The 23,860-nt window shown below is 34.3% G+C and overlaps 1 protein-coding gene across 1 annotated transcript in view; it reads right to left on the minus strand.

The window, feature by feature from the left end:
- Positions 1 to 5,852: 5,852 nt before the first annotated feature.
- Mnd1 (meiotic nuclear divisions 1) overlaps positions 5,853 to 23,860 on the minus strand; it is a 59,609-nt gene continuing 41,601 nt past the window's right edge. The window contains exons 6-8 of the mRNA XM_046458895.2: positions 22,493 to 22,607; positions 13,085 to 13,129; positions 5,853 to 7,813 (exon numbers count right to left, since the gene is read on the minus strand). Of these exons, the coding sequence (XP_046314851.1) occupies positions 7,707 to 7,813; positions 13,085 to 13,129; positions 22,493 to 22,607 (267 nt within the window). The 3' untranslated portion in view covers positions 5,853 to 7,706. The remainder of the gene's footprint in view (positions 7,814 to 13,084; positions 13,130 to 22,492; positions 22,608 to 23,860) is intronic.

The raw sequence follows: 23,860 nt of genomic DNA on the forward strand, positions 1-23,860 counted from the left end.
CTTTGTAATGTTTTGAACAACCAATAAAAAGAAAAAAAAGAAACTGCCACTGATGAGATGATCAAAAGATGGCTGTATCCTATTTCCTGGAATATGTGAATGTTACCTGTATGGCAAAAAGAACATTATAGATGTGAGTAAATTAAGGATTTTGAGAGGGGTTGATTATCCTGGATTATATGATGAGCCCTAAATGCAATTATACATATCCTTCAAGGAGGGAAGTAAAAGGAGACTTGATACACAGACAAGAGAAGGCAATGTGACCACAGATGTAGACACTCAAATGTGGGACCACAGACCAAGGAGTGCTGGCAGCCACCAGAACTTCAATGCAGTGCGCAACGGATCCTCCCTAGTGCCTCTGGAGGAAGCACAACTCTGCTGATACCTTCATTCCACCCAAAGAAACTAATGACTTCTGGCCTCCAGAAAAAATAAGTTTCTGTTGTATTAAGCCCCCAAATTGTAGTAATTGTTTCAACAGCTACAGAAAACTAATATGGTATCTTATCTCTTTTTACAGCTTTCCTTGTTTAGTTTATATGTATTTTTAAACTCTTATTCTTTTCTTCCTAAGAAAATCTGCTGGTATTTTGAAGAAAGCAATTTTTGATATTCTTTTTAATTTCCTTAGATGTTAAGTTTCAAACTGATTTAATAAACATTTAATGATCAAAAAAAAAAAAAAAGAAAGAAAAGTTTTTTTTTTCTATCAGGTAACATTGTTTCTTGAAACACTGTGGAGATGTGTTAAGAAAAATCAGGCAACAGAGAAGAAAAAAGCAAAGATACCCAGAGGGGAGAAGGAGAAACATGAAGGAAAGTCTTCAAGCACCCAGGAGGGATTTGGGTCATGAGAAGGAGTAGCGGGTAGCCTGCACAGGCAATGTGGCATGAAAATAATTGTAGGTAGGGAGATTAGGAAGTTCAGATTATGCACGAAAGGCTCAAATTAAAACAAAACAAATTCTAATAGAAAAAAATCAAGGAAAGTGTAGCTGAGATCTCAGTGGCAAATGTTTGAAATGTTTGTAGGGACTGAGAGAAAGGTTGACTGAAAAGTAACAGCTGCCTTATGGCCCTTTTGGAATAAGGCCAATTATAACTTAAATAAAAGCGTTGATAAGCAATGGTGAGTGTCCATTTGTGGTTGGCAATGACAAAGTTTTAATTTTTTTATGTCATATGCTTTGTGAGGTGTTTTGAATCTTCAGAAAAGAAAAAGCATAGCATCAAGGAGCTTTTGTCTAGTAGGGAGAAGGCCATCTGACACTTCAAAATATATTTAGTTCCCACATCCCCACCTTCCTCCTAAAATCTTATTATAACATAGTTAACATTGTAATATAATATGGCTATCTTTGCTTCTAAATACTCTGTCATTATATGAGAAAAGTTAAGCAACTTCTTAGACATTCAATTATGGTTATGTAAAATAATCGTGATATCTAGGCACTTTATTCCCTGAAGCTGTGGCACATCAAATGTTGATACTGTTCCAAAAAACAAGCTACTTTTCTGGATCCATTAAGGGAAGTACTATTACTAAAAATGTATTTTTATCTATTAAAAACAAATAGGTCATTTCTATCCCTGTTGTCCAAACTGATTTTATTCAGGTATTTCAAGGCAAAATATTTGTTTCTGTTGACCCAAGAATCACACCAAATCTGCTCTGATGGAAACTTACTGAGCAAGTTAAATTCACTCAGGTGTGGGTCTCTGGAGCCCACACAACACAGGAAACACATGCAAGTAAGGGATACATTCACTTAAACACAGTAACAACCACAACTGGACAGAAAAAAATTACACATCTGTTCAACTTAAACGGGTTAAAAGTTCCCATAGTTACTTTTCAAAATGTTATGAGAAACATGATGCCTTCCAAGTTCAGGCTTGCAAAATAACTCACCCTTTCTCTCAAATCCAGTCTCCACACTAGTAGGTGTATTTTAAGAGTTTTTCAGAAAGCATTTGAGCTTCAACTTTTGACAGCTAATCTTTAAAGATCAGTGAACATTACAAATTTACTTTTTCATTAACAAATTCCAGCCAAAAGACAGTGTTTCTTACAAATCTGGTTTTGATAATAGATTCCCAGCTCATTTTATACAAATCTTTTTAGTAAAAAATACTTAAAACTGCTTTTCCCATGGTAAAAGCAACTTGAAAAGTTCTCAAAGTCATTACCCTTTCCCTTATTTTCTACAGACTTCAGCTCTGTCTTGTGTTTCTCATTCTTTTTAGAAGGTCAATTCTTCATGAATAGTGACTTTTTCATCAACGAATTCACCCCCAGAACTTCCACAAATGTGCCAACAAATGTTTAGAAATGTTCTTTGAAAATATTGTCTGAAATAACATGAAACTGAAAACAAACCAAATGTCCAACAATCTTGGCTGAATAAAATATATTTTTGCAAAGAAATTTTTTATAGCACGTGAAACAAGTGGAGTAAATCTACGGACAGACACATAAAAATGTCCAATAATAGTTAAAAAGGAAAGATAAAACATTGTTGACCAATACATACAGAATAATCAATTTTTTGTTTTAAATTATAGTTATCTTTAGAGACAAAATGGTCCCTGTGTTACATAAACTATTTCATAGAATATGAAATGATGGAAAACTTTCAAATTTTTTATGAAGCAAGCATAATATTGATACCAAATTTATAAAGATAACACATGCAGAAAATCATAGACTACTGCCACATGTGAATGTTGATGGAAAAATTCTAAAAATATTAGCAGTAGACTCCACACCACATTAAGAAACAATTTACCACTACCAATAGGGTTTTAGGCCAGGAATGTAAGGATGGTTATGCATTAAGTAACATTAATCTCATTTACCTACTCATAGATTTAAAGAGAAAGGTCACAGGATTAGCTCCATGGAAAAAGACTTTGACAAATTTAACAACCATTCTATATGAAAACACTTAAGAAAATCAGATGAATGCTTTCTTAACTAATGTTACGAATTACATATCATAAAAGTCAGAATTTCACTTAATGCAGAAATAGTGAAGGCATTCCTAAAGCCAAAAACAAGACAAAGATGACCTTGATCTCCACTAGAGTTTCATGAATGATATTAGTTAATACAATTATATAAAGAAGTTAGAAGGATAAGAACTGGGAGAGTTAAAGTTATATTTGGCAATGGCATAGCAGTATACCAAAAAAATTTCAGAGAATTATAAACAAACTGAAACATGAGAATTTAGTGAGCCCTATGGTTTGAATGTGTCCCCCAAAGGTTCATGTATTGGAAACTTAATGCTCAAATCCACATTTGGAGATGGGCCTTTGGGAGGTAATTAGAATTAGATGAGGACATGAGGGTGGGGACCCAACATGGTATTAGTAACTTTATAATAGGAAGGGAGACTCCAGCTAGCACACTGTCTTGCCATTCATGCCCTCTGCCATGTTATGATGCAACAAAAAGACCCTCAGCAGATGCTGAGGCCATACTTTTGGACTTCCCAGCCTCCAGAACCTTCAGCTAAGCAAACCTCTATTCTTTACCCAGTCTGTGTTATTCAGTTATAATAACAGAAAATGAACTCACATAACAGGAGGATACAAAATTAATATGCAGGGACTGGGGATATAGTACACTGGTTGTATAATTACCTAACATGCACGAGGCCCTGGATTTAATCCCCAACACTGCAAATAAAGAAAGAAAATATGCAAAAGCAATAGCCTTCAGCCACATAAATTATGCCAACCAAAAGATAAAATGGAAGAGAAAAGTCTCTTTAAAAATGGCAAAAAAAGATGAAATACTTAAAACACACTTTAAAAAATCCACATGAAGAAAATAACAAAATTATTGGAAAAATATAAAAGGATACTTGAGCAAATGCAAAAAATCCCTGTTTTTGAATAAAATGTTTCATCAAGATTATCAGTTCTCCCTTAGTTATCAATCAAAAACAAAATAACATCAATTTTTTTTTCTGAAATTAGAAAAGTTGAAACTAAAATTTAATAACAAATCAGTCTGTCAACTTGGAACCAAACTGTGACTTAAGGAAGAAAGCTGTATGTTGGTGGTCTAATGAATTGCCTTATGATCCCTTGAGCCAGTACTATTCACCTTGAGCTTATCTGCTGCCATATGGAAGGATTTATGATTTCTTAATAATATCCAAAAGAAGCTGAAAATCTTAGTTTTCATGTGATATTTTACAGCCTAAATATGTTGGAAATTTAAAAAATAAAATATAGTTTGGGCTAAATAAAATACATCTTGCCTGTCATGGCTAAACCACAGGCTGTCAATAGTTGACTTTTCAGGGTGGTAACCTTTCTGTAAAGGGTCAGATACAAAATAATTTTTGGCTTTGTGGAATACATATAGTCTTTGTCATATATTCCTGTTTATTTTTACATCATTAAAGATGTAAAAAGACAGTAAAAGATAGGCCCTCAGACGGTATGTCACTAGTTTATCCATAGAATCCATTAACCTTGAGATTCAACTATGAGTATTTTGGAAGAAGGCAGCCCATGTTGTTTACCTCTCAAATAATTTTCTTTTAAAATCAGTCTGGGATAAGCATAACTTATATAAGTCCATTGTAGTGGGTCATTTCATAATATAGTACATTTTCATCCTGGCATATCCTGGAAACATATCCTGAAAGGGAGTTTATACATAATTTTCAGACACAATCCTACCATCTGTCACATTTAGCTGTTCTTACAGATAATACCATATTACCTAAGAAATATTTTCTAGGTATTTTACTTCATGTTCTCAAAAAACAGTATTACCAGATTTATAATCTGGACTTTTCTGTGCAAGAATTACTGGCGTGGTTCTAGGTTTTGGGTTGCCAGTTGTACTCATTTCCTTTCCTTTTCTAATCCCTTAAAGAGGATCATGTTTGATAAAATTTAGAATAATAGCATTTATTTCTGAAACAGGCCAAGAACTTTATAATCCTGTTAGACTAATGATGTGGCAAACATCAGAGGAAAATTCATACCGATTTATCCAGTAGGGAGTGGCATTGCCACAGGAAGAACAATTCGGTGATTTGATCTGCTCCTGGATAACTGTGAAAGTTACCAGGACACTATCTTTTTTTAGAATCTCTTAAAATTAGAACATATATTATTTCTGAGATTTAAAAGATAACTACATGTGAAATGGTTGATAAGATGGGTATCAGGTTTCAAATACCTTGCAAACTGCATAATTCATTGAAAAGATATTGGGATTATCAAGCATAGCATGACTTACTGAATCATATTTGGTCCTAGATCACTTATAATTCTGTTTACCCAAGTTGCATCACATAAATTCTGGGATCAATAACAAAACCAGTCCAAGACTAAGGATTACCTTGAGTCTGGCTGAACTAATGCCCCTGGGCTACTTAATTAGTATCTCCAAATTTAACTCTTAAAGATTAGTAATGGTGGTAGAGCAGTGCTGAGCATGCACAAGGCTCTGGGTTCAACCCTTAGCATATACCACCCCTCAGGAAAAAAAAAAAAAAAAAAAAAGATTATCAACAGTGGTGTGCTGGGGCAGGCGAATCAACCATTTTAACAGCAAGCTAGCTGTTAGACACAGACATCATGAAAGATTAAGTTATAATTTGGTTTATAATTTATAACTAAGTTTATAAATTGTTGTTGTGCTCATTTCCTTTTCTAATCCCTTTGCAATGAACTTTATTAAAAACAAAGATAAAAAATTCATCTCTCCCTAATTATTTTACTATTACTTATGTTCTTGAGATTATTTTTATCTACTGCATCTGTATGGTAGGTGAGGGGAAAGCGAGAAATGAAAGACAGAGACCAGGCAGAGATACACACAAGAGTTTATTCATCAGAGCTGACAAATGAAGGCCATCTCTCTATAGGAGAGAGAGGCAAAACAGGCTTGAGTTCTTGGACTTCTATGGGGAAGGCTCAGGAATCAGAACCGGGCGGGTCCAATGCAGGTAGTTAAGGGTTGGGTTGGTATGAGGGAGTGGTGAGCCTTTCTCAGGAAGGCCCTTGGGTGGGAAATCAAAACTTTTTCCTTAAAATGGCCATCCAGATGCTAAGCAAGGACCTTATAGTAGGAGTACTACAAAATTGTGTACACTGACCTTCTTTTCCAGTTCTGTATTGTTATCACATTAGTAACCTGAAATTGGCTATGCTGGGAGCATTAACAACATACAAATAAATACTAAATCAGCCTCCCCTTTCCCTAGAGTCAGTTATTAAGCATATACCAGTACATTTTTGGCAATACAAGGGTGTCCTAATCTCTGATATAATCTCACAAATAGATAGTTTTATTCATTTGTGTATTAGACCCATAAAGATACCCTCTCAAAAGTTGCCTCAACACTTATACAACAGCATTTTTTAGGTTTTATAAGAAATGGCTTATTTTTTGAACATAACATACTTTCTAAGCAAGAAAGCATGATTTCTAATAAATGACAACTGGGTCTGAGAAACTTTGGAAATCTCACAATCAGTGTTTTAAAAAAAGGCTTAGGCCCCACCAACAAAGATGGACCAATTTGTGCCTGTCTACCCCCAAGAAGTGATTAAGTAGGCCCAGAGGAACTCCCTACAATACAAATCCAGATTCACTAACAAATGGTTTGGATGCCATTTGGGTCATTTCAGACATACGGAGTATTTCACTCAAGTTAAAAGAATACCAAGATTGGACAGTGTAAAAAAAAAAAAAAAAAGGCATGTGTTGTAAAAGACATTATCAATTTTTATCTTTTCCTTTAAAAGTCTCTTTTGGAGTGCTTGCAAAAACTCTAAGCTGAATTGGTTAAAAAAATATATATATACGTGGGATTTATTTTACTTTTAGCCTATCCCTTTGATAGTTTATAAAAACCTAGAATTCTGCATAGTTGGTGATGTATACTATACAAACAACTTTATGATCTTATAAAAAGTGCATAAATCAGGACAAAGAACTGTATGCTTACTTCCAGCAGAAAAAAGTATCAAAAACTCAGAAGAAGGTGGTCTGCATGTCTATGTTAAACTACTACTTAACTCAAAATTGAGAAACACCAATTTTCTATATGTTTTTCCCTGTGGGAGATTTGCAAAGATGATTCAGTATACTGAGTATCAATCACACATTTTCCACCAATATTGAGAAACAATAATACAACCATCAGGGTTTTAAAGATTATTTCTAAACATCAACATGTACTATGTATTTGTATAACAGAGTCTTCAAATGCACCCTTAGTATTTAATATTTAAATGAAAACAAAAAAGTCATGCTTTTGACCTTTGAAAAAACATCTATAAATTTGATTTGACTGAGATGGATGACTTTACTTTGTATTATCTTAACTTTGAATGAGCACTGAGGTATATAGTTATCAGCCTGCTTTCAATCTATCAAAAAAGGTGAAGATTATCTGCATTTCATACTTTTAAAAAATATTATTTTAATTATCGGTAGACATTTATTTAATTTATTTATATGTGGTGCTGAGAATCAAACCCAGAGCCTCACACATGCCAGACTACCACTGAGCCCCAGCCCTAGCCCCTGCATTTCACATTTTATTTAAAAATAATAAAATGATAGTTACAATAAATGAAAATTCAGTACAGTTAGTTGAAAAATATTCTAAAATTTACATATTTACAAGCTCATAGATCCTCTACAACCATTGAACATTTTAGTCTATGTAATCAAAGTCTTCTGGAATTCCAAAAGTTTTATCAATTTTATTTTCTTCAAATGCAAATTTTCTTTTGGCCCAGGATTTTAGTGCAAATATATTATCTAAAAGAAAAAGAGAGCGAGAAATAGTTTTAAGAATTAAAAACACAATCATAAAATATTTCAAATGCAATTATCTTCATTGCTCCTTTACTTCCTCTTATTGCTTTCTGCTGTATTAAGTAGTCTTTATTTTCAAGATTAACAGCAATAACTGTAAATAAAAGATATTTTGGACAAGTGAACATATCTCATATTAAAAAATTCAGTAAGTTATGTGCTGTTAAACAACACAGACAGGGACTGGTTAATGGTATCTCTTCTGCATTTTCACCACAGAGGTCTGACTGTTGCCTCAGGAATCAGTTGTTCCAATAGGAACACATGCTTTCCAGATACTTCTTTCTCGCCCTCAGAGAGAAATGGCTTTCAAACAATCAGGCCAGTGTGAGGGAGAAGGGATGAGGGAAAGGGAAAGGGTTTCTGTCTCTTAAGACAAAGATAGGAACAGATGTGTCTTTGGTATCCCCTGGGGTGGGGTGGGGGGTATAAATGCCTTTTATCAATTAAAAATGTGTTATTTCTACTTAAAAGAATATATCCCAATGAAAGAAAATAAAGTATGTGCAAAGATTTCTTTTAGTCAAGGATTTTCATTCATCCCAGTTAAAGGAGAGAGAGAGAGAGAGAGAGAGAGAGAGAGAGAGAGAGCGCGCGCCAGCGAGCGCAAAGAGCGAACAAAAAAAGCAATGCAAATGTCTAACATGCCAACAGTGACTGCGTTTGGGGAATGGGAATGAGGGTGAGTTTCCCCACCTTAATTTCACGCATTTCTTTTATATACACAAACAACTTTTATAATGAAAATTATTCTACACATAGAAAAACAATGATGTAAGGTTTTCTGGTTTGTCAGAATATGTTAAGCACTGTATTAGTAGTGATAATGAAGCAAAGGGCTCAAATGGGTTCTTCTGGAGTGTTATGGGCTAATCATGCTACTACTTCTCCTCCCCTTACTCATATTTGAAGTCCTAATCCCCCTTATCTCATAATGTGACTGTACTGGTGACAGGATCTTTAAGAAGGTGATTAAGTTAAAAATGAGGTGGTTAAGCTGGGCTCTAATTCAATTTTATAATAAAAGAATATTTGGGCACATTGAGAGACATTAGCTTTGCCCAGACCATGGGAGGACCCAGGATGGGGGAGGGGGACAGTCATGTGCAAACCAAGGAGAGGCTTCAGAATGGGACCTTGCTAACACCTGGATTTTGGATTTGAAGCCTTGGGAATGGTCAAAAAATAAATTTCTGCTGCATAAACCACTCTGGTATTATCTTCTGGCATCATCCTGGAATACCTCATTCTATTGTTTTAATATTCTCACCTGTTATGAAAAGTAAAGATTCATCCAGGAGCAGTGGGGCACACCTGGAATCCCAGTGACTCAGGAGGCTGAGGCAAAAGGATTGCAGGTTGTCAATTAATATATATATGAAGCTTTATCACTCTTTAATATAGTTTCAGTGGAAGTTTAATTCCAAGTATCAAATGATGATAAAAAAATTCCTGGAATTTTTATTTCTAAGGTGAATACTGCTGCTTCACATAGAATAGGCAGTCTAACAAAAATATCATTTCTTTGATTTAAAGTGTTGGGGGGATGGGAAAAATGGAGAAACTTTGGGCAAAGGGGAGGGAGGAGTGAGGAGGGTGCATGGTGGCAGGAAAGATGGTGGAATGAGATAAACATCATCACCCTAGGCACATGTATGACTGCACATATGATGCGACATTATATAGACATTATATATCGTGTACAACCAGAGAAATGAAAAGTTATGTTGCAATTGTGTACAATGAATCAAAATGCATTCTGCTGTCATATACCTAATTTAAATAGATTAATTAATAAAAAATAAAGTATTGTGCTATGTCAACAGTATAAAAATGAACCTTCACTCTTTATTTGGCAGGTGGGGGGAACTGTACCCAAGGGTGCTTAAGCCATATCGTTAGCCCTTTTTATTTTTTAAATTTATGTTGATGATTATTTTTGTGTGTGTGTGGCACTGGGGATTGAACCCAGGGCCTTGTGCATGAGAGCCAAGCACTCCACCAACTGAGCTATATCCTCGGCCTCCTTTTTATTTTTTGAGTTTAGGGCCTTGATAATTTGCTGAGGCTGGTCTCAAACTTGCAATCCTTCTGCCTCAGCCTCCTGAGTCACTGGGATTACAGGTGTGCCCCACTGCTACTGGATGAATCTTTACTTTTCATAAGAAGTGAGAATATTAAAACAATAGCATGAGGTATTCCAGGATGATCTTTTAGTACTTAACAATCAAAACATTCTTGCCAATCATAGTCAAGTATTTGTAAGGGCCCACTGCTACAGAATATAGGTATTAAGTGTATTAAAGATACTACAGAATGTAAAGAACCTATGCCTTCAAGCTGACATGAGAGAGAAATATCATTAATTTATTACAGAACAATTCCAAAGTGATATGTGTGTTAGAGAGAAAAGACCAAGTATTATGTGCATAGCTTTCAAGATAGGCTTCATGAGTACAGAAGGATTTCTAGGACATGGGAGAACATAAATAATACTGGAAGAAGCTTGCAGTGAACAGACTTTGAACATGGGTCAGGAGAGATGAAAATGAGGCACCAAAGTGAGGTTATTCAACAGTCTCTGCAGGAAGGAGTTTCTGGTTCACACAGGACAAGAAAACATTTTAATCTGAATATTTACTCGAATATTAACACAAAAGTAGTAACAAATAAAAGCTTCTTTACAATAATGCTAATAGAATTAAATACTTCCTTGGGCCATAAGCTATCTGTCTTCAAGATAACATATCCATATCTTGATAAGTCATTCCCTATCTTATGATTTTCCTATTATATAAAAATTTTTGTAAATGGATAAAGAATAATTTTGTTTAAAAACAACCTTAAGTCTAGTAAATTCTTGTTAATCGACCTGGTTGCATACCCAAGATACATATAGGAATAGGATGGGCAATATCACTTGCTATAAACCTCTTAGGACCTCACACATTAAGATGCTTCTTGTATGTGTTTACAAAAACTCCCCTATCTCAGGCTGGAATGTAGCTTAGCCCTGGGTTCAATGTCTAGCACAGCAAAACAACAAAAACTACTGTTTTAATTATTAATAAGTAAGGTTTTAGGTGATATAATTTGTTAATCACATTTAAAGTGTATTTAATGTTGCAAAACAATAAAATGTGATTTTCCTATATTTATACTAAGTAATTTCATTCTATATTATTAAACAGAAAATACTCTCAATTATAGATACATTTTAAAGACTTTGTTATGTAGAAAGAAACCAAACCTTAATTGATAGCTAATTAATAATTTTTAGTTATAATACTGATATTTTCTGTTTGTTTTCATGAGAGGGAGATTTTCTGAGTTGTGATTTGCTTTATCACTTATCTCCGCCTTCATAATACATGTTTATGCTAGAAAAAATAAGCTGTAACCTCACATGGAAATGTTTCTTAACAGCTGTTTCTGTTATTCTAAAAATATCTTTCTTCCACACACTTTTAAAAATGCCAGTTTTTTTTTCTAATTATAATCTAGGAAGTTTATGATGAATTGGAAGACAATTTATAATTGTTTATTTAACTGAAATTTATGATGAAGAATGGGAAAAGGAAGAGGGAATTTACTGATGTGTCTAATATTGTGTTGAAGAGTTTACAGACTGTCTTATTTAGGCCTCTCAAAATGTGACGTGGATATCCACACTGCACACATGAGGAAGCAGGTTCAGAGAAGTTCAAGGGGTCACTTAGCTAATAAGGAGCTCGGCTTGGACACTTTTCAAAGTCAAGTTCCTCGCACTGTACACACATGATGCCTGTTCCTACTGCTTGCTGTGATGCTTTGTTGAGAACTCCTGGGCCAAATCGCCTGGTGACTCTTATCTCTAACCTAAAAGTCAGCTTGCTTCTTATGTCACACTCAGAATTTGGCATTTGTCAAACCCATACAATATCATTGCATTTATTATTTATTGATATTTCATCAGACACAATTCTCTTTTCTTCAATATTAGCTTGTTCTTTTTATCTTATTTTGTTCTTATCACTAAAGCACTATATCATGTAGGGAATAACTTTGTAATAAAGGAACAAAAGACCAATTTTACTGATGTCACCAAATCTACTTGATTCTAAAATAGACTAGGAAAAAATGATTCTTCTTTGTGTGTGTGTGTGTGTGTGTGTGTGTGTGTGTGTGTGTGAAACACAAGCCTGGACAGGGTGACAGGAAAAGCTGGCAAAAATCTCTGTTCTTCCAGTGACTAATCCACTTTGACTAAACATAGTCACTTTAAGCTTTTCACATCTCTGCTTCAATCTCATCCATATTCTCCCACAGAAACATAATGAGGATGACTAATACAAAGGAAGACATTACAGACTCTCAATAGGATGGAAAAATTCAATTGCCACTATTTTATAATATAAAAATATCAGTTTCATTTTCTGGCAGGTTTTAAGAATCTTAATTATACTTGTTTATAAATCAAGCAATCACTATTTATTAATCTTCTCCCTAAATATTAAGACACATACATATGCCTTAATTCTCACTTCTTAGATTATTTCTAGTGTGGATCAGAGGGTGTACCCATTGCAAATGGATTCTCTGAAAGCAGGCTTACATAGAAGACAGTATTACATGGTAGGTAAGAGCTTGGACTATGGAATCAGACAACCAGAATTCTATTCCTGTTTCACAGCCTAGTGAATGTGTGGCCTTGGATTCCTGAGGGCCTTATCCCCATCTTCAATATGAAAGATAATAATCAAATCTACCTCATAAAATAATTGAGGAGACACCACAGATAAGCATTACAAAATTGGAAAACAGCCTCAACAAACATTAGCTATTATTATTTGCAAGGAGATAAATCTTTAGGATTCTTTGAAACTCTTAAAAGGTGTATTTTATAATAAATATATGTGAAAATTCAACTATATATTTTATTAATACATGTGAAAGCTAAGCAATTAATCCAAATGATTTATCTTGGGAAAAGTTACATAAAGTTCAACTGGAAGTGTCATTGGTTTTACAAAAATATACTTTTGCAAAGTGAATTATAAGATTTTAAAACATAAACTTATCTTAACTGAAAAGATTTAATATACAATAACTTGAGCAATGCATACATTTCCAGAAATCCCTTTCTTGAACAAAGCTAGTACAAAGGCATCTGAATTTCACATCAATGTAAGTATAAAAGTTTAACTATAGTTTACCAGATTCACTCTAACCTACCAGTCCATCTGTTAGCAGCTTCTTTGGCAATTTTATTTGCTTGACCTGAAAAATATCATATATAAAAATTATATACAATTATTTACATGTATAAAATTACTTTCAACTATCTACAAATTTATCTTTTCATATGAGCAAATTTTCTATAAAATTTAATAAGATTTTTATAAAATTTATAAAGTAGTGCATTTTATAAAATATAGATATCTTTATAAAACAGCTATGAAAAAACCCCAAATGGTGGTATAAAATTCTGTCTTACAGAGCTGCTCAAATCCCAAGGAAATTTTAAATAGTTGTAGTTATATATTAGCCATGAATAGAAATAAATGAAGCAAGGGGTAGTGGCGTAATCCCAGTAACTTGGGAGGCTGAGGCAGGAGGATTCCAGGTTCAAGGTCAGCCTCAGCAACTTTTCTATTATCTCAAAATAAAAAGGACTGGAGATATGGTGGCTCAGTGGCAAATTCCCTCTGGGTTCATCCCAGTATCAAAAAAAAAAAAAAAAAAAAAAAAGTGAACAATTTCTAAATGGCTTTTTCTACATAATCATCATTGATGACTTGGTTGTTTAAAGAAAAAATAAGTTTAAATGAGATGTTTCTCACCATATCAAAATATGATGAAATAATTTAATGTTAAGAATTTAACTGAATATAGATTGTTAAGCCACAAAATCTGATCTCAAAAAATTTTAGAGGTAATAAAGAAGCTCTATAGGAGAAAATATTTATTTACTTTACATTTAAATATACATATTACTATTGCATGTATCTGTATATATGGCTTTCAAGTTAATCCATGTCTTTCAAGTTAATCAATATAGCACATAACAAAGCCATGATCAATTGGGCATAAATATCACTTATAATGATGACATTTATTTTGTGGTTGAAAGGTCATTCACTGTATTAAAATAATTTAGTGGCTTTTATTACACTCACATGGTTGTTCAAACAGCACCACTACCTAATTCCAGGGCATTTTCATTACCCAAAAGGAAGCCTTGTATCCATTAGCCATCACTCAACAATCCTCCTCCCTCCAGCTCCTGGCAACCACTAATCTACTTACTCTATAGATTTCTCTTTTGTGAATACTTCATATGAGTAAAACATATGCGGTCTTTTATGTCTGGCTTCTCATATAGCACAATGTTTTTCAAAGTTTTTTTATGATGTACCATGTATTTGTGTGTGCTAAATCATATTTCACAATTTGCTTATCCATTCATCATTCGTTAGCCGATAGACATTTAGGTTATTTCCACTAATATGAATTATTTAATAATTTTTATGTGAACATATTTTCAGTTCTCTTGGGTATGTATCTAGGAATGGCACTGATGATTCAGATGGTAACTACATCATATCATTTTAAAGAATAAATTGTTTGCAACACCATTCCATAATCTCATCAGCAATCTAAGAGTTCCAATATCTTAAAAAAAAAAAGAGTTCCAATATCTTCACATCCTCACCAACACTGTGTTTTTTTTTTTTTTTTCCTTTTGTGACACTGGGGATTGAACACCAAATAAAAGCTTTGAAACAATCCTTAAAATAACAAGTTTAGCAGTCAGACTGAGAGATGAAGATTCCATCTTTTTGTTTCCTTTTTATTTTACTTTTTTTTCATCTTTGGTATTAGGTTCAGGCTTTGCACAAGCTAGGTGAGTGCTTCATCCCCAGCCCACATTATATTATCATGACAGAGGGTCTCACTAAGCTGCTGAGACTGGCCTCAAATTCATGATCCTCTTACAGCAGGCTCGTGAATAGCTGGGATGACAGGCAGGTGCCACCACAAACACACTCAGCCTCATCTCATTCTTTTGTTTCTTAGGTCAATGATAAATCACTCTCTGTTATCTACCAAAATACAACCAAACTCATAGTCATGCCCCAATGTTGGCGTGACTGTTTAGTTAGGCAATACTGATCCCAAAGCCAAATACTAGCTAATAAAGGCCTGCCATATCTCCAGGTATGTTTTGTCGGTACCTACAACATCCCAGACATAAGCATCAATACACCACTTTAGGTGGCATCTCCTGGGTCATTTGCAGAGGGGCTAATCTCATGTCAAGTCAGCAGCTCCATATGAGGTCCTCTGACTTTGACTTTAACCCTTAAAAAGTCTTCCTATGTCTGAACAACTTCCCTTTTTGTCTGAAAATCTTTCTTTTCCAGCTTGTTAATTTGTTAAGTAAGTCAATTATACCATTTTCAGGCTGTAATAAATCCCCACATTCAAACAGGTTCTACCAAATAGCTCCTATATATTTTTAACATTCTGAAATTTAAAATTTCCATTAAAAACATGGTCATTATTTTGACATGTTTTGACTCAGCATAAAGAAATACACTCATGTATGTACCTGTCAAGAAGAAAAAGAAATATCTACATGGAAGTATATTTTAGATTAAGTATGTGTTAGTTAAAATGGAAGATGCAACAGGAAGGTATTTATCCTCAAAGTAGGCAAAGAGAATCAGCTATCATTCATCTACAAACCAAGACAGTTAAAGATAAAACAGTAGTTTTATGCAACGGCAACCAGCTGAAGACTGATGGGTAGACCACTTTCTTCCTCAGTTTCACTGGAGAATCATCAGTCTTCCAGTCCCATCAGGATTGGGCTGTGGGGATCAGAGCCGCCGCGGAGAGGAGCAACAGCAGAAGCCGGAGCCGAAGCCCTGGAGGCTGCCCGCCGCCGCCGCATACTGAGATCTGGTCGGCAGCACAGCACTTGCCATGTCGGGCACCTGCCTCAGACTCGTGGCAGTGGCTGAACCCAGGGTTTTATACATGCTATGCAAATGTTCTTTTATTGAGCTACAACCATAGCCTTTTTTTCTTCTTTTTTTGAGACAAGGTCTGGTTAAGTAGTCTAAGCTGACTTCGAACTTGCATTCTCCTGTCTTGGCCTCCCAAGTAGTGGGGATTACTGCCCTGCACCACCACATCTGGCCCTTTTTAAAATCATAGCCATCCTAATGAGCGTGAAGAGGCATCTCATTGTGGTTTTGATTTGCATTCCCCTAACGGCTCATGTTGAGCATCTTCATGTGTGCTTATTGTACATTTGTATAATTTCTTTGGAAAAATGTTCAAATCTTTTGTCCATTTCTGAATTAGATTTTTTATTGAAATGTAAGAGTTCTTGGATATTAGTCAGTAATCAGATATAAGATTCGCAAATATTTTTTCCCCTTTCTGAGTTTTCTTTCCACCTTTTTTTCTTTCCTTATTTTTATCGGTGCATTATAGTTGTACATATTGATAGGATTTGTTGTTACATATTCATACATGCACACTCTTTCCACTTTCTTAATAGTATACAAAAATTTTAAATTTTGATGAAATTCAAGTTATGTATTTTTTCTTTGGTTGTTTATTCTTTTCATGTCAAAGAAACTGATGCCTAGTAAAAGGACAAAGAAATATGTGCCTATGTTTTCTTCTAAGGGTTTTATAGTTCAAACTCTTTGTCTTTGAAACGCTTGAGTTAATTTTTGTTTATGATATGAGGTGGATATTCAGTTGTGCTCATACCATTAGATGAAAACACTATTTCTTTCCTAATTAAATGGTCTTGGCACCCTTGTTGAGAATCAATCGGCTTTATTTCTGAACTCTCAATTACATTCCATTAATCTGTATGTCTGCTTTCATACCACATTGCATCGATTACTGTAGAATAGTAAGTTTTGAAATTAAGAAATCTGAGTCTTCCAACTTCACTCTTCTTTTTCCAAATTCTTTTGGCAATTCTGTGTATCTTGCATTTTTATAGGAATTTTAAAAAATACTGATTTTATAGTCTGAAAAAATATTAGTTGTAATAGTTTTTCTTGGTGTGTATCTGTGTGTGTAAATTGTTTAAGGCTTTCTACATATGAATAAGATCACATTATCTAAAAAGAGATAATTTTTTTTTTAAAAAAAGGAAGAAATAAAGCTATTTTTAACTTTTAATTTATTCTAGTTAGTTATACAGGAGAGAGAAATGCATTTTGACAAATGGAGCACAACTTCTCATTCCTCTGGCTGTAAATGGTGCAGAGTCACATTAGTAGTGTAATCATACATGTACACAGGGTAATAATGTTTGTTTCATTCTGTCATTCTTTCCATCCCCACCGCCTCACCCCTCTCTTCTGCACAATCCAAAGTTACTTCATTTTTCCCTACCCACCCACCCCAACTATAGATCAGCATCCATTTATCAGAGAAAACATTTGGTTTGAGGGATTGGCATATTTCACTTAGCATGATATTCTCTAGTTCCATTCATTTATCTGCAAACGCCATAATTTCATTCTTCTTTAAGGCTGAGTAATATTCCATTGTATATATGGAACACATTTTCTTTATCCCTTCATCTATTGAAGGGCATCTAGGTTGCTTCCACAGTTTAACTATTGTGAATTGAATTGCTATGAACACTGATGTGGCTGTGTCCCTGTAGTATGCTGATTTTACGTTCTTTGTCATAAACTGAGGAGTGGGATAGCTGGGTCAAATGGTGGTTCCACTCCAAGTTTTCTGAGGAATCTCTATACTGTTTTTCAGACTGGTTACACCAATCTGCAGTTCCACCAGCAATGTATGAGTGTATCTTTTACCCCACAACCTTACCAACACTTATTATTGCCTTGATTATTAATAACTTGCCATTCTGACTAGAGTGATTTGAAATCTTAGAGTAGTTTTGATTTGCATTTCTCCAATTGCTAGAGATGATAAACATTTTTTCATATGTTTGTTGACTGATTGTATTTCTTCTATGAAGTATCAATTCAGTTCCTTAGTCCATTTATTGATTGGGTTATTTGTTTTTTTGGTGTTAAGTTTTTTGAGTTCTTTATATAACCTGGACATTGGTGCTCTATCAGGTGTGAGTGGTAACGATTCTCTTCCATTCTGTAGGATCTCTCTTCATGTTATTTATTTCTTCCTTTTTGAAATGGATGCCTTTTCTTTCTTATTCTTGCCTAATTGGCCTAGCTAGAACTTCTGGAAGAAGGTTAGATGGTTAGAAGGTTAGATGGAAGTGGTAAGAGTGAACATCCATGGGGAAAGCTTTCAGCCTTTCTCCATTCAGCAGAATGTTGGCTGTAGATGTTCATAGATCCCTTTTATCAACTCAAGTTCACAATGCGGGTGAGCTGGAGCACAGATAAGAAAGAATAAGACGAAACACCACAAACTCACTATTTTTACTGAGATTCATCCATTTTTTGTGAATGGGAGCCTGTAAGTCTTTAATTATATTTTCAGAGTTTTGAAAAAGTTGACTCTAAAAATTCCTGCAAGCTTTTATGGAAGGGCATATTTTCAAAGGTGATTATTCCACCTTTTCACTGTCATCCTGACATTTATTTCTAAGGAAACTTGATAAGTAATCCTAACATTAATTACTTTCAAGTATTTTTGTGGGAATTTAATTTGTACTACTTGTTTTACATGGCCTCACTCAAATAACACTCAAAGCAGCTAAAATTAAAGTTATTGTTTTTACTTCTCACTTCTTGGGCATTTCCAATTAATTTTGTAAATGCTTACTTAATGATATCAACAATTTAATTGGCATGGTGAAATATAAATATTTCTTGCAGGCATGATCAAGAATTAAGACACAGTATATAGCCATGCCTGTATAAACATGGTAACAGCTATTATCAGAAAAATGTGTTATCCAAAATAAACCATGACTTAGATAAGCCTAAGTGCTGTGATATGAGTCCTACAGGCAGCTATTCAGAATCAAATCCTATTAAAATCAATTTGTAAAACTCATAATCCTTTTAATCCAGTATAATCTCTTTTGCACTAACATGATAGCTAAAATCCTATGAAAACACTCATTATCAAAAAGCATATTTTAAAAACAATAATTTTATTGGGGAAAGGGAATTTGGGGTGAGTTGAGGTTAGAGCTTTTTTAAAGTTCTCTGAATTTATTGATAAGAAACTCACCTCTGGACTATTAAATATTTAAATTATTCAGATCTGTAAGTTTGTAGTTTTCATCAAGTTTGAAACAAATTAGCTTTAATTTTTTTTTTTTTTTTTAATATTTATTTTTTTTAGTATTTGGCGGACACAACATCTTTGTTTGTATGTGGTGCTGAGGATCGAACCCGGGCCGCACGCATGCCAGGCGAGCGCGCTACCGCTTGAGCCACATCCCAGCCCCATTAGCTTTAATTTCTTCAGATATTTTTCTAGCCCAACTTCCCTCTCCCCGCTGCCTCCCCGACCCCTTTTTGGATCCAATTATACATATATTAGGTTAAGTTGTTCTACGGCTCAAGGATGCCATTTTCATATTTAAAATTGTTTTTTGTTTCATTTTGGATTTTTTCTATTGCTATGTCTTTAAATATATTAATCCTTTCTTCTATAAAATTTAATCTGCTCATTTACATTGGTATGATTTCCTTGGGCTGGAAAATAAATCATCAGACTTTTAAATTTAAAGGTTAAGGTGGATACCAGAATGTAGGGAAGCAGTATAAAATTTCAGCTGCAACTCAACCGTGTTATCATATGCTTTAGAAAATTCATCATCCTTTGTGTATCCTGACATTTCTTACTTTAAGTTTTAGTGCCTTTCTCAAACATGACACACTTGCCAAAATTGCTGCTTGATGATTTTGATTCAGATTTAGAGGGCTTTTTTTTTTTTTTTTGGTACTGGGGATTGTTGATACTCTACTACTGAACTACATTTTCATTGTTCATTCATTAATTTTGTAGTATTGGAGCTTGAACCCAGGGGGACTCATCACTGAGATACATCCCCATCCCTTTTTATTTGTTTTGATACAGGATCTTGTTAAGTTGTGGAAGTTAGTTTTGAACTTGCAATCTACCTATCACAGTCTTCTAAGTAACTGGGATTATCTTTTTATTTTATTTTGAAATAGATTCTCACTAAATTGCCCAGGCTAGCCTTGAACTTATGATCCACTTGCCTTAGGATCCCGAGTAGCTGGGATTACAGGCATGTGCTACCACATCCAGTGCCAATATCTTAAAACATATGCCCAATTTTCAATTCTTGTTAATATCCTGAAACTCAAGAAGAACCATTAACTTAAGATCACTATCATTTTAAGTCAAAGTACTTGGATGAACTTAAATGAAAGTTTTAGTCATTCCTGAGTGAACAGAAGTTATCAAGATCATGAAAAGAACTGTAAAACATGGGAAGTCACAACTGGACACATCAGTCAGGTTCACCTGCCCAAGGGAAGCACCCATGGCAGTACAACAGGGACCACAGAGTGGAAAAACTTAAATCCTTACTGAGTGTGCCTAATAGTTGTAAATCCTAAATATAAAAGAGAATGAGACAGGTAGGCAAAGAGGCATTACTCTAAGGAAAAAGTATAAGAACTACACAAAACTGTAATAAAGAAAGAAGGCAGAATCAAGTAAGAGTAATACATGAAGGATCAGATTTAGTTACTGTGAAAACTTGGAATTTCATAAACTATTAGATGGCAAAGCCATGTTGATCCTGAAAATTAATCAATTGAGAGTATTAAATTTGGCTAAGAAAAACTGTTCCTAGGCAGTTGCAGTGGCACACACCTGCAAATCCTAGCTACTTTGAGGATAAGGCAGGAGGATCACAGCCTGTGCAGCCTTCGAGGCCACCCTGAGCAAGAACCTGTCTCAAAATGAAAAAAAAGGGATGGGGATTCAGCTCAGTGATAAATTAGCATTCCTGGGTTCAACCAAAGAAAGAAAGAAAGAAACTTGCCTGTAAAGCTCTCTTTCACAAGATGCTCTAAATAAGGCACACAGTTGATATCCTCTTGACCAAGCAGTGTGTGCTTGATTTTGAAGAGGAATCATGAGCAGGCCTAGGTTCCTACCTTGTCCCCAATTACATTGGATTTGCATGTGTTTACTGAGGCTTATTTGATAGTAGTTAAACCTTTCAATCAGATTAAAGTGGTTAATTTTTGTTTTTGTACCAGGCCAAGGATTAAACCCAGGGGCACTAAATCACTGAGCCACATCCCCAACCCTTTTTATTTTTTGAGGCAATCTCACTAAGTTGTTGAGGTTGACTTTGAACTGTGATGCTCCTGCTTCAGCCTTCCGACTGCTGGGATTATAGGCCTACACCACCACACCCAGACAAAAGTGGTTAATTTTGAAGCAGTAGATTTGGTTATTGTTTTATTTTGCAGCATGTGTGGGCAGCATGAAAAAAACTAACATGTCTCCCCAAACACTTAATTTACAAAGAATGAGTGGTTCAGAGAGCTCTCCATCCTTCCTCTGTCCCTGTTTTTCTTTCTTTCTCCCTCTCACTCTTTGAGAATACCCGGGGAAATCAGCTGAACCAGGTGAACAGTGCCTCCTGGAATTGAGCAACGTAGGCACCTACCTTCAAATAAATTTTAACTTTAGATTTATGCTAACTGATTTTTTATACTTTCTTAATTCTAAAAAAATACTACCAAGAATTAGGTTAGCTTAATTGTAATAAAAATACTTAGGTTAATTTTAAAGTATCAAATATTTCTCAAAGCTTTCACTTACACTCTATAAAACTGGTTTCACTTGGTAAAGGTTCCTTAAAAGGCTGATATAGAAAAATATGAAGAAAGCAATACACGTTTTTCTAAGCAATTAAATGCTGTACCTTTACCTTTATAACATACTCTTTAATTTTTTCAAATTTCTATCTTTACATATAAACAAAAATTTTCAAAATTACTTTTGCGGGGTTGGGTAGTTCAGTGGTAGAGCACTTGCTGGGCACGTGCAAGGCCCTGGATTCAAACCCCAATGCCACAAATAAAACAAAACAAAACGAAAAACTGGTAATTGATTTAAAAGCAGAAAGGCAATTCAATTTACAGTACTTTTATGCAACTTGCAAACTTATATTTATAATATTCTTTTTCTTAGAAGATTATGGTGGATTTCTTTCTAGAATCAAGGTGCCTGGGTCCAAATTGCTTCTCTGACCTCCCAATTTCCTAAGTTTATATTTTATGTCTTTATGCTTCTACCTCATTCACCTTACTTAAATGATACTTATTAATTTTTTAAAAAAATTTTTTAGTTGTAGATAAACACAATACCTTTATTTTATTTATTTAGTTTTTTGTGGTGCTGAGGATAAACCCAGTGCCTCACACATGCTAGGCAAGTGCTCTGTAGCCCTACTTATTAATTTCAAAGTGTCACTATTCAATGCTTTAACACTAAGTCTACCTAATGGAAATATTAAGGTAATATTTCCCTTTTATACTACAAAGTTAGAGCACTCAAATCAGAATACTATTTTAGCTGATTTTATCACATACTTAGAGGATGGTTCCTGGGCAACAAGAAGTTCAAAGTCTCTTTCATTATCAAGCACAAACTTACGTATTTCTTCTACAACTTGTGGGTCACATTCTTTGTATTTTTCTACTTCTGCCTTAAGCTGTTCCCTTTGGTTCCGAAGAGTAGAAAGCTCTTTCACTAGCATGGTTCTCTCTTCCTGCATTCAAAACAGTTTCATATACAATTAAGACAAATAAAATTCCATATGTTATAAGGTAATACAAAAATATATACATATCTGTGTGCATACATGTATAGATATTATATTTATACAGTTGGCTCTTCATATCCATGGATTCTGTATCCACAGATTTAACCAATGATGGATAGAAAATACCCCCCCCACAGAATTTCTCTACACCAAATATTTACATATTTTTTCTTTCTATTACTCCACAAATAATATAGTATAACAACGATTTGCATAGCATTTAGATTGTATTAGTATTATAAGTAATTTAGAGAGGATGTAAAGTATGTGAGAGGATGTGTGTATGTAGGTTATATGCAAACACTATGCCACTTGATATGAGAACTGAGCATCCATATATTTGATACCTCAGAAGGCCTTAGAACCAACCAATCCCTTGTGAACACTGAGGGATGACTGTATATACATATATGCACAGTGTAAGAACAAGCTCAATTTTTATGTTTGAAATCAAGAATTCTTAGTATATATTGAAAAATGTAAATAAACATATGGAATGAAATGCTTATGCATAGCTGAGACATTACTGATCATGCCTATATAAACTCAAAGATGACCATGTTATCATATATTAGGGAAAATAATTATTCTGGTTTTTGAGTAATTTCACAAGATCATATATACATATGTAAGTAACAGTTTATGTTAACATCAATCACTATATGATCATCAGTTACAAAGTATCCTGAGCAATTTTTCAATCTTTAAGGATGGGTATGTAACCTTTGTACATATTTAAAGATATCAGAAATAACAGAATTGTAGCTTGAGGGCTCCTACCATTTTCCTTTAAAGGTAATTAGATTAAAACTTTTAAATAGAGTAAGATCCAATAAACCCCATTTAAAATTTCTAGCTGCAGTTCTAACAAGAAGTCATAGTACTATGGATATGCACTTCATATTGTGAAACCTGAAAAAATAAGTCCAAACAAAAACCAAATGCTGGTAAAGATTATGGTATAAAATTACAAGATAAATCTGAAGTAAAATCAAATAAAGTTCAAATGGCCTAAATGGGACTTGTGAAAGATTCCTTGATACCTTGTATTTTTTATATTTGTACTTTTTTTTACTTTTGCCTTTGGCCGTTCCCTTTGGTTTCAGTATGCAGTAAATTGCTTTTGCTGGCATTTGTACAGAATAAATATGTAGAACAACATGATCTGAAGCAAGACAGGCCAATAGAACTGTCTTCAA

This window comes from Marmota monax, unplaced genomic scaffold (assembly GCF_021218885.2).
Source record: "Marmota monax isolate L192 unplaced genomic scaffold, Marmota_monax_Labrador192_F-V1.1 WCK01_AAM20220418_F8-fsc00002, whole genome shotgun sequence".
Classification (NCBI taxonomy): domain Eukaryota; kingdom Metazoa; phylum Chordata; class Mammalia; order Rodentia; family Sciuridae; genus Marmota; species Marmota monax.